This window comes from Pan troglodytes, chromosome 17 (assembly GCF_028858775.2).
Source record: "Pan troglodytes isolate AG18354 chromosome 17, NHGRI_mPanTro3-v2.0_pri, whole genome shotgun sequence".
Taxonomy (NCBI): Eukaryota; Metazoa; Chordata; class Mammalia; order Primates; family Hominidae; genus Pan; species Pan troglodytes.
In genome coordinates this window covers 42080064-42092616 of record NC_072415.2, presented here as the reverse complement: position 1 = coordinate 42092616, position 12553 = coordinate 42080064, and the positions used below count along the sequence as shown (strand labels likewise).

At 39.8% G+C, this 12553-nt stretch overlaps 1 protein-coding gene across 3 annotated transcripts in view; it reads left to right on the top strand.

Annotated features, from left to right (window-relative positions):
* The window catches only part of GAREM1 (GRB2 associated regulator of MAPK1 subtype 1), a 207427-nt gene that overhangs the window by 153660 nt on the left and 41214 nt on the right, over positions 1–12553 (top strand). For all 3 annotated transcript variants that reach the window (XM_016933497.3, XM_009433843.4, XM_063795576.1), the window contains one exon: positions 6918–7048. In XM_016933497.3, the coding sequence (XP_016788986.2) occupies positions 6918–7048 (131 nt within the window). The remainder of the gene's footprint in view (positions 1–6917; positions 7049–12553) is intronic.

Below are 12553 nucleotides of genomic sequence, written 5' to 3'. Positions count from 1 at the left end.
CCACCACTCTAGGCTGATTTTTGTATTTTTAGTAGAAACGAGGTTTCACCATGTTGGCCAGGTTGGTCTTGAACTCCTGGCCTTCAGTGATCTGTCCACTTCGGCCTGCCAAAGTGCTGGGATTACAGGCGTGAGCCACCGCGCCTGGCCCATTCTCACTTCTAATGTCTTGTCTTGCCACTGCCCTGACCTATACTTTCCACTCCTTCCAGCAGGACAGAAGTCAGCACACTGTGGCCTGTTTTCGTAAATAAAGTTTTTTGGAGCACAGCTGCTCTTATTCACTTGTGTGTTGTCTATGGCTGATTTTGTTGCCCTACATGGCCAGAGTTGAGTAGATGTGAATAGAGACTGTTTAGCTCATGAAACCTAAAATATTTACAGAACAAGTTTGGCAACTCCTGCAATAGGAAGTTGCATGTGTATTGTGACCTAGTGTTTAAACATTACATTAAGAAAATATTTTATAGGTTTTAGCTATTTCTATTTTAAAGACATTTGTGGGGCGCAAGAAATGCAAAGTAGGGCTGCATACGGTGGCTCACACCTGTAATCCCAGCACACTTTGGGAGGCTGAGGTGGGCAGATTGCTTAGGCTCACAAGTTTGAGACTATCCTGAGCAACATGGCAAAACCTCATCTCTACAAAAAAATACAACAATTAGCTGGGTGTGGTGGCATGCGCCTGTAGTCCCAGCTACTTGGGAGGCTGAGGTGAGAGGATGGCTTGAGTCTGGGGAGCCAGTGAGCCAAGAAGGTACCACTGCACTCCAGCCTGGGCAATAGAGCCAGACCTTGTCTCAAAAATAAAGAAATGTAAGGTACTATTTGGTTTTCAATAATTTAAATCACAAGAGAATGTTTAAAATATAATATGTGTACACAAATATGTAAATTAAAATCTTCCAGGATGATCTGAAAACACTATGGAAAAGAGAAGAGAGAAATTAACTGACAATTGGGTATTCACTAAACAATTGAAAGAACGAATGAAAGGAACCTGTTAATCTGATATACTATGTGCATAAATGTTAACAGTTGTAGCATTTGGCCATATTTAGCTGTTAGTTTTTTTCCTTGTTCTCTTATCTGTGTGTGTTAATCATTCTCAGTAGAATTTCTTACACATGCTCCCATGTATATATGATTCTGAAGTCTTCCTGTCCAATAGGATGACAAAACACAGATGACTATGCAGCTTAATATGGACCCTATGACCATACCAAAAGTGATTACTCATTTGTTCTGTATGCCAAAATATGTTTGAGGCTACTGATAGTACAAGATCACAGACGCAATAGAAAAATAATTAAAAAACAAGAACCCAAGTTGGGAGACAAGGGGATAAAGGTGGTTATATTAAGAAACCAAGACTCTGTTATTTAGGCCATAATATCAGCAATCATGGCAAACAAGGCAAAAAGGAAAATAGGAATTACAAAGCTCTTCTTATTTCATGAGAAGAAACATTCTTCTTTTTCAGGAAATACATCTTTTTCCCTAAGAGGATTGTATCATGTAATCTTTATTTAACGACTTGAACAGTACCTGCAATCACAGTTTTAAGGGAATGCAGAGATATTCTAGACCTGCACCAACTGTCCAGTATGACAGCCAGTAGCCACATGGAGCTGTTGAGCATTTGAAAAGTGGCTAGTCTGAACTGAGATGATCCCTAAGTGTAAAACATACACCAGATTTGAAAGACTTAATGCAAAAGTATATATATATATATATATCTACTTTTATATATATTTTTATATATATCTACTTTTTAATATATTTTATATATATCTACTTTTATATATATACTTTTATATATTTTTTTATATATATACTTTTATATATATTTATATATAATACATCATTAGTGATGTTTAATTGAATTTAGATGTATTGGTTTAAATAAAATGTTATTTAAATTTTACCTCTTCTCTTTAAATGTGGCTACTAGAAAATATGTAATTGCACATGTGGCTTGTTATATTTCTGCTAGATAGCACTATAGTGTATCTATATCTGCTAGATAGTCTATAGTGTAATGTTTGATATATTAGGGTGCAGTGATGCATCCTTGGCCTGTGAGTACATTTCTGAAGGGACAGAATGAAATTTATTATAGGCATGACGCTTTCAGGTAACCTCTTACCTCAGAGATTGAGCATCTGTAGACTACTCAATGAGTGTTTGGCATACATATGAATCCCTGCATCTTGAGAACATTTTTCTAAAATACTGATCATAAAATTACAATAAATTAAACTTATTAAATACTATTGAAAAGATACCATTTGCAGGTTTTCATGAAAGTATACCTAGCTTAATGATAGCTTGAAATGTGTTCATATTCCAAATCTATAATTTCTTAATCAAAAAAATTGGCAGGGCGCAGTGGCTCACACCTGTAATCCCAGCACTTTGGGAGGCTGAGGCAGGTGGATCACGAGGTCAGGAGTTTGAGACCAGCCTGACCAACATGGTGAAACCCTGCCTCTACTAAAAATACAAAAATTAGCCAGGCATGGTGGTGCATGCCTGTAATCCCAGCTACTCAGGAGGCTGAGGCAGGAGAATGGCTTGAACCTAGGAGGCGGAGGTTGCAGTGAGCTGAGATCACAGCATTGCACTCCAGCCTGGGAGACAGAGCGAGACTCCGTCTCAAAAAAAAAAAAAAACAACAACAAAAAGTGACCCGAGAAATGACAATCTGTATGCATCTTGAGAAGAGGAATAGAAGCTAGGAGTTGTTGAATGGTCACTTGTGCTAAATACTTTGGATGCATCATATCATTTAATCCTCATGGCGGCCCTTGAAGTGTCCCCATTTTACAGGTGAGGAAACAAGACTCAAGTGGATTTGTAACTTGCCAGCACCACAAAACTTGAAAGTGGCAGAGTCTGCATTTAAATTAGGCATCTGTCTAACTTAGGCTAATCATGAAAGAATGGAAAAACAGTTAAATTCATTATGAAATGGTATGCAGACATGGGTGTCATTGCATGGAGAAATGCTCAGCTCAGTGGGCAAGGGCACGGTATAAAACTGTAGAACACCATAATTGTTAAGAATTTGTGCATGGACCAGGTAGGAATAGAGACAAATGAAAAGTTTAACTTGTGATAGAATTTGTTTAAATAAGTGTTATTTTGAAATTGCCTTATTTTAAAAAAAAACAAAAATTTTTTGTCAAAAAGTATGTACTGTAACATATTCATACTGTATATTCAAATGTATTATTCATACCCCTACATATTTCTATGTGGTATATGAGCTGTTCTTTCATGTCTAGGTTCATCCTCTGTATTGTCCTTATCACCTGTCTCTTAACTCCTGAAAACTCCTCCCTCATGGTCCCTCACCAGCAAAACCTCTATATCCTTAAAGCCTTCTTTGAAATTACTTTTATCTTGTTAAACCCAAACTTGGATATTCCCTGAGAGAAGCCCTTTCAGGTGGCAGCTCTGTTTTTTGCCCCAAAGTAGAGGAGTGTAAGTGGTCTCTTTATTCTTCCTCATCACCTTTACCATTCCACTTCACAATTCCCTAAATCTCTTTGCTTTAAACCGCTTGTCCACCAGGCTTTAAACCTCTTGTTCATCAGACTGTATCACCCACTACCCCATCGTTGTCAGTTACCTACCAAGCCTAGGATTCTGTCCTCATTGTGACATAATTTTAGTTCCTGGCTTGCTGTTATTCTCTCCAGATATACTCCTCTTCTTATCAAGGAGGATTTTCCTTGGAAATATGATCCTTTTAATACCCCTGGGCTTCTCAGTCATTTAGCTGTTTGCCGTCTCAACCTTTAGCAGACATGGTCCCTCCTTAGACCACATCATAACCAACAACTCCATCCTTCCATTTTTTCAACTGCATGCACTGACTTCTCTCCTTTGCATGGCTTTTGAGCTCACTCCCTCTAGGGTTCAAAACTCAATTCCATCAAAATCCATGATCCATTGATCCCACTACTTTTTTCCTGGACCCACTTCCCTCCCACCCAGGATCCTGTGCCCATTTTATCCAGCTCAGTGTCCATGTTCAGGTGGCATAATTGCTCCTGGTGACATCCTGACTCCTTTGCCCCTCTCACTTCTCATATTCACTTGGTAGTCTCGGCTCTGGCTGAATCTGAATCTCTGGCTACTTTGTGCCAGCCTCTGTGCATCTGACCTTGGCTGGACAAAAACACAACTCTACTCTGTGGTTTTACTTTTAATTAATGACCATGAACCTCAAGTAAGAACTTAAAAAATGCTGCCCAGCAATCATATTACATTGCAACCTTCTCTTTCCTTAACTCTCTAACAACTCCTCTCTCAACCTTATTCTCAACCAATGCCTTCCGTCCAACTTTGGCTGGAAAAATTGGAAGCTTCCAACAGCTTCCACTGCTGCATCTCTTGGGGCTGGAGATGAATGGCCTGTGCTCCTGTCTGAAGGCAGCTCCTCCATTTCAACATCAGATGCACGTTCTCTGCCTGCTCAATTGGGTTCCAATCATTTCTCCTGTCATCACCTTGTCCCCCTCTGCTGGTCATTCCCATCAGCATGCAAGCATGCTTGTTTCTTCTCCCATCATACTAAGGAAAATAAAAACATTTCCTACATCTCACTTCTGCTTCCTCTCAGTAGCCTCTGTTCCATCTCTCTTCTCTATTTTATAGCAGAACTCCCAAAATATCTGGTGCCCATTCTTATTATTTCTGGTTTCTGTCTCTTCCCAGGCTGCCTTCAATCCAGTTCAGCCAAGCTTTTAGCACAGCTCTTCTGCTGCTCTTGTTGAAGTCCTCAATTAAATGCAAGTTGCTGAATCCTACAGTTTTCAGCCCTCATTTTACTGTCCTGTAAGCAGCATTTGACACCCACTCCCCATTCATGAGAGGAATCAGATCACCTGGCTTCTTGGATGCATCCCTCTTGGTTTTCCTCTCACTCCCCTGGCCAGTCCTTCTCAGTCTCCCAGGACTCAAACCTTAGACCTCTTCTCTGTTCACACTCAGGCCCATGGTCATCATCATCAAAATGTCATGGCTTCAAATAACATCTGTTAGCCGATGACTGCCAGATTTATTCTTTCCAGCCAGACTTCTCTCCTGACCTCCACACTTCGGTGTCTAAGAACTTTTTGAACATCTCTGTTTGCGTGTCCAATAGACATCTCAGACTCACCTGTCCAGACTGAACTCCTGATCCTCCCTTCACCCTCCAAAGCTGTCCTGTCTCAGTCAATGTCAGCTCTGTTCAGAGTTGTTCAGGCCAGGGTCCTCACACTTTAACCACTTCCCAGCCCCTGCCATGTCATACCTGAATTATTGTAGGAGCCCTCTACCTGGTGTCACTTGCCTCTGTGCCTTGCACCTTTATGGTCTTTTCAACATGCCAGCTAGAGGGATCCTTCTGTAGCATTGGTTAGATCACCTCCTCTCCGCTCAAATCCCCATTCCACTCAGGTGAAGAGTGCAACTCCTTAAAAGCTATATACAGTCTGACTACCTGCTACTGCTCTTTCTTTCCCCTCTTCCCTTATCCCACTCCAGCCATAGTGGCAGCATGCCAGGCAGGCAGCCCACCCACCTGAGAGTCTTTGGGCAGACTGTTGCCTAGTCTTAGAATTCTGAGACCTCTACCTGCAACTACCAAGCACGACCCTCCCTCACCTACACCAAAGGTCACCATCTCAGCAATACTGACTGGTCTCCCTGCACTCTCCATCCCCCACACCCTGCCCTAAATTTAATAGCACTTCTCACCTTCTACCATGGTATACTCTTACTCATGTATTATAGTATCCATCTCCTGCTGGAATGTAAGCTTTGGAAGAACAGAGATTTGTGTTAATTCCATTAATTGATGGATCTCCAGCATCTAGAATAATGTCTCCACCTAGTAGATGCTAAAAAATTGTGTTGAGAATATGAATGAAAGTTTTCCTATTTCTGCCTGAGAGATTTGCCCATGATAGCTTTTAATTCCTTTTAAGTTTCTGGAGTATTATATTATAGCCAGGATTCAGAAAATAACTACTAAGAAACACTGTATCCCTGATATGATTGCATATGGTCTTTTATTCTCAAATGTTGCAGCAAGGTCACAGATACTGAAAATGTAAACAACAACATGATAGATCCTTGATATTTTAGGAATATGTTCAAAGTTCTTCATAAATCCTGTAAATTGTGGAGACCATGATATGGCCTACTCGCGTGAATTTCATATATAGCAGTAAAAGGAAAGAAAGGAGCCACGTGGAGCTCTGGAGGCTGAGTGGCCGGCAGGCTCAGTGGTTGAGAGGAAGCTCACCAGACAGCTGTCTGCTGCTGCTCCATGCTTCTGCCTCAGCAGCATCACACATTACAGCAGCTCATGAGCCCTAGACATTACCTGCATATTGTTGTCACCAGGAATATGAGTTATGTGAAAGCCAGGAATCCATTATATCATTTTGTTCTATTTGCAAAAAAAAAAAAATTTAATACTAATTTAAAAAAGTTAGCTCTCCCAGGCTTCTAAGACTCGGTTCTAGAGTGTAAATGTGTGGTTCTTATAACAACTGATGGGCAAGGTAACTTCAATGTTTAACCTACTGTTAAAAACAACCATTTATAACAAAGTGAGTTTTCACTTTGAGATCAAACAGCAAGTAAGCATTCATTCAGTTTGATTTTGGACATCTGGGAATAAACTCTGAATGTAAACAAAAAGAATGCAGTTTATTTTCATTTTTAAGCTGATTTTAAAATATATCTATCTTCTAGTTTAATGGAACCTACCATAATGCCTTTTTAAAAAAATTAATGATGAACAGGAATCTTTGACAAAAAAGGGCTGGAGTAAAGAGAGAGGATGTTGTTGCCATGGTAACAGCAGTCCAGCATAAACATCTTAGATCTCTTCTGTTTATCGTGTGTTTTAGGGCAATTCAAGCTGCTGGAACAAGACCGAGATATAAAGGAGCCAGTGCAATATTTCAACAGTGTGGAGGAGGTGGCTAAGGCATTTCCTGAACGCGTGTACGTCATGGAGGATATCACATTCAACGTGAAGGTAGTAGCTCTTGAAGCACCAAATATTTATACTCACTAAAGATAATTTAACTTTCAAGTCTGGATGTACACAGTAAGTGTTCATCTGTGTCTCCTAGGAGGGTTTTATCTTCTGATAGTTAGTGGCAGTAGCCAAAACCACATATATATTGTAGCTGACCTGACTCCCTGACTGCTTCTGTATTTATTAGCATTATCTTTTGTTAGAATTTAAAACTGATATCTGAGTTCAAAACTGTAGCTGTTGAGGCAGATAAGTGATATTTTTTAAAATTTGGACTTCATTTTCTGATATGTAACAGATGTTTAGCCAGATCTCCACTTCTGGGAGCAAAAGGGATATGATGAAACTAAATAATACCAAACACTTATTTAAAAAGAAAGAAAGACAGGAAAAATACAAAGATAGAATAGGTTTCTAAGCATTTCTTGAAGTTAGCATGTATTCATTCCATTCTTTGTGGACTATCTATTTCACTATATATAGAGAAAACTGATATTGCCCCGAGAAAAGCTATATAGTGTTTGCTGTGCTCTATTTGTTCTGCATTCTTTTTTTTTTTTTTTTTTGAGACTGAGTCTTGCTCTGTCACCCAGGCTGGAGTACAGTGGCGCAATCTCGGCTCACTGCAAGCTTCGCCTCCCTGGTTCATGCCATTCTCCTGCTTCAGTCTCCCCAGCAGCTGGGGCTATAGGCGCACATCGCCACACCCAGCTATTTTTTTTGTATTTTTAGTAGAGATGGGGTTTCACCGTGTTAGCCAGGATGGTCTCAATCTCCTGACCTCGTGATCTGCCCACCTTGGCCTCCCAAAGTGCTGGGATTACAGGTGTGAGCCACCGTGCCTGGCCTTGTTCTGCATTCTTAAAGGGACAGTGCAGTCCCTGTCCAGATGTTGACCGAGGTCCTTTGACTAGACTTGCTGTTGAAGAGGGACTGACCAGAGAAGCAAGCCACCAACCAGGCCCATCGTATTGCCTGCAAATCTTCCACATTTTCTCCAGCAATACTCATAATTACACTAAAACACTTTAGAAAGTGTTCACATTGAAGGGGTTTTCTCTTTAATGTCATTTCAGCCCAAAGTCCACCTAAATCACATTTTCCAAACATTTCAAGATTTAGGGGGGCAAGATTCCTGTTTCTTAGAAATCTACTCTATGTGAAAAACAGACTACATGGTGTCTTGGCCCAAGAATGCAGCAGTGTCTTTGTGGATGAGTCACTCCACCCACACTCTTCAGGAAAGGGAGGAGATGCCCAGGGCAGCCCCTTATTGGAGAAACGGTTCTGCCCATTTCATTGTCTAAGCTAAGTCATTTCTTCTTCCAGTTCTAAAATACAGCTGCTTTGGTCTACGCTCTTTAGTTTTATTATTGAGTGATATTTTATATTTTGTAAAATCTTTACTAAGTAAATTATGCTTACATACAAAAATATTTATCATTTTTAACTTTTTCAGTGGCCCTAATACATGAGCAGTCAAGACAGCTTGCATTTGTTTACAGTGAAAACTTGTGCAAACATGTTCATTTTTAAACATACCTAGACTCATTGGTCAGAAGTTAAATCCTATTCCATTAGTGTTTTGATATGACTTAAATCTCTCCCTAAAACTTATATTTAGAATTCTCTAAATGAAAAAAAAAAAAGTTTTTTTTAGAAAGTTAGTAGTTTTAAACTCCTTTCTAGAAAAATATTTCATTTGCTAATAAAGAAATCAAATGTAAATTTTTAAGTGATTTTTAAAGATTTTCTCTAGTATTAAAATGTAACATTCCATCTTTTGCCACACATTGCTCATGTATACTATTTTTTTAAATGCCTCTAGCAGCTTTTCTTGGTGAATTTGTAGTAAATCAGAATGACTGAGAGGATAACACTTAAATTTATACATTTTAGAGTTCTTTTTTTAATATAGAATACCATGACTGAATATATTCATTAAAATGTGTTTAATAGAGAATATCATTTAAGAGTTCAAAGGCTCAGTTAAGTGTGTGAAGTGTGAGCTTATAGCATCCATAAAACTAATTGGATTTGGGTTGAGTTCTGTGCTGTGCAAACATAAATATTTAATATTTCTAGTCTGTTACTTATGGAGTTTTAAGGTGCCATCACCTCTAGCTTGCATGAATCATTAAAACATTATTCAATTCTGTTCAAAGAAGGATTGTTATAGGAACTTCAGGAAATTTACATAAATACACAAAAGGTTTTGTGCTTAGTGACAAACACACAAGTAAATAAATAAACTAAGGATAGTCATAGAAAAGTTTGTCTGGATACCACCTGGACCAATAATAAAGGCTGGAAGTCATGGTCTTCTTCAATTAAAAATAGACTGGATTAAGCCAGGGCACAGTGGCTCACACCTGTAATCCCAGCACTTTGGGAGGCTGAGGCAGGTGGATCACCTGAGGTCACGAGTTCAAGACCAGCCTGACCAACTTGGTGAAACCCCATCTCTACTAAAAATACAAAAATTAGCTGGGCTGGTAGCACACACCTCTAATCCCAGCTACTCGGTGGGGCTGAGACAGGAGAATTGCTTGAACCCAGGAGGCAGAGGTTGCGGTGAGCCGAGATCACGCCATTGCACTCCAGCCTTAGCGACAGAGTGAGACTTCATCTTAAAAAAAAAAACAAAAAGTCTGGATTATTGTGTCTGTGTGAGAACTAAGAACTAGCAGGGGAGGAGTTAAAGAAATGGGATTTTGGTTATTCTCATGGAGAAGGTGGGAAAAAATTAAAAGCAATACTCTTTACTCATAAATGTAGCTATTATCCAAGAAGCAGTTTTTTAAAAGAAAGATTTCAAACCTTCTTAGAAGATTTCACCCTCTCTCTTCTACTTCAGATACAGCGTAAATTAAACCAAAAGGATAAACCACTGAGAAAAGCACTTGCAGTTAAAAATTGATAGTTATCTGGCATCATGATAATCAAGACATTATTATTAGAAATAAATATACATATGTATCTTGATATATTTATTTACAAGTCCAAACTGAAATTAATCTTAATAAGAATGTAAAATAAAGCAAAAGTATTAGAAAAAGGGGAACTCTAGTTCTGGGTTTCTTCACAAACTGTAGCAAAATTTTAACTTCAAATTTTAAATTTAATGGCTAGTAATAGTACTATTTTTACATTTGTTTAAAAATGAAACATTCTTTTCAATTTGGAACTAAAATTTGTCTTTAAAAGATACCTTGATGTGTTTAAAACTATCTGCCTGATTGGCCCCATCGATTAACTGCGTGAAATGAATTCATATGCATTAAGTGTTTAATTCTTTAACCAGCAAATATATTTTGAGCACTTACTATATGCCCAGCACTACTGCAGGCCCTGGGGGTAAATAGTGAATATGCAAGTCCCTCACTGCATGGAGATTACAGTATAGTAGGAGAGGTAGACAATAAATACATAAACAAGTATCAGTACTACCTCCAAGTAGAGATATCAAGAATCAGTTGGATCTACAGGTTGGGAGCTTAGAGAATAGTCTAGGCTCAGAGTATATAGTTGGGGCTCATCATCTTCTGGAAGACGTTTGAAGCCATGGGTCTAGTTGAGTTTACCTGTACCAGTGATTCTCAACCAGGAGTGACTTTGTCCCTCAGGGGACACTGGCAGTGTCTGTACACAGTTTTGATTGTCATGACTGTGGGGTGGAGGATGTTACTGTCATTTAGTGGGTAGAGGGTGGGGTTGCTGCTAAACACTCTGTGATGCACAGGACAGGCTCCCATAACAAAGGATTATCCAACCCAAAATGTCAGTAGTGCCAAGGTTGAGAAGCATTAACCTAGAGACAAGATTAAAAGGAGAAGAGCTCTGAGGACTGAGCCCTGGAGTACCCCAGCATTTAGGGGTCTAGAAGAGAAGACTGGATAGGATAGCAGTGAGGTAGAAGGACAGCCAGGAGCATATGGTGTCCCAGAAGCCAAGATTCAAGAAGGAATGAGCAACTGTGTCAAATGCTACTTAGTAATTGAATTAGATGAGGACTGAGAACTAACCATGAAATTTAGCAAAATGTGAAGGTCATGAGTGGCCTTGATAGGAAGCAAATAATAATCAGCTCTGAGACTGGAAAGTGAGTTAACCAGGACAGTACAGTAGGGTGGTCCTAGAGTTTTGTCAAGGTAAGTTTCAAGTGAGATTACTCAGCACTACCCTTTCTTGCAGCCATTTTTGGCTCCCTCGATGCAGGTATAGAGTAGACCAAGAGAGCTGAGTTTAATGAGAGTTGAGGTTCTGCCAGTGAGTATAGCAGAGATCAGCAAAGGTGTTGATGGAATGTGCCCTAGAGTGAGTGACAGATCACACTGAGCCATGGAATCCTCACTGGGGGCTGGGTGCAGTGGCTCATGCATGTAATCCCAGCACTTTGGGAGGCCAAAGCGGGTGGATCCCTTGAGGTCAGGAGTTCGAGACCTGCCTGGCCAATGTGGCGAAACCCCGTCTGTACTAAAAATATAAAAATTAGTTGGGCATGGGGGTGCATGCCTGTAATCCCAGCTACTTGGGAGGCTGAGGCAGGAGAATTACTTGAACTTGGGAGGCAGAGGTTCCAGTGAGCCAAGATCACACCACTGTACTCCAGCCTGGGTGACAGAATGAGACTCCATCTCAAAAAACAACAACAAAAAAGAAGAATCCCTACTGGCTAACCAAGCGTGAATAGAAGTGTAGCCCCAATGAGAATTGGACTTATGAGATAGATATGTTTGAGAAAATGAGATGCAAAATAGGAGGTGGTGGTAGAGTGTAAAACTCTTGAAATTTAACTTTAGGCAGTAAGATCGGTAATGACAGGAGTAGCTCTATTTTCTGATCTAAGTATGTCCATTTGAGTGAGCAGCTGGGATGGTAGAAACAGAAAGTGGGAGATGAGAGAGTACAGAAAATAAAAGGATATGTGGGCAGGTTACCTCTCACTGATCATTTGCATATATCTCTTCTAATCCCTGCAAAGCTAAAGGAATTCCATGTTTTGGGAATAGCAGTCACCTGTCTCTTTCACTTTTTTTTTTTCTTTATCCATCTGGTTTTTAGTTTTCAGGGTAAGAATGTTGTTTTTGTTTACTTGTTTTCCTGCATATTTGTGGGGTTTTTTTTAACTGTAATAGGCTTTTTCTCTCTTAATTATCTCTCTTAGTTTTTTCATCAACCATGTTTCTTCTCATGTTTGCTTCCAAAGTCAGAAGATGTCCTCTTTCTGAGTTGGCCATTCCAACTGAAGGCCCATACCCCTCCTTTTAAAAATAAAAACAGCTGCACTAACAATTTTCAAGCCATATATTTTTCTTCAAGCAGGCCACCATGATCTACAGAGTGAGTTGGACTGTATAGTGGCTCAGGCTCTGAACTCAGGGGTGAGTTCAGAACCCTGCCCCAGGCATTGACTCTGACCATGGGCGGGTCACAAGACCTGAGCCCACAGTGTCTTTACCTACAAAATGGAGGTGATACTACCCACCTCATAGATTTGTC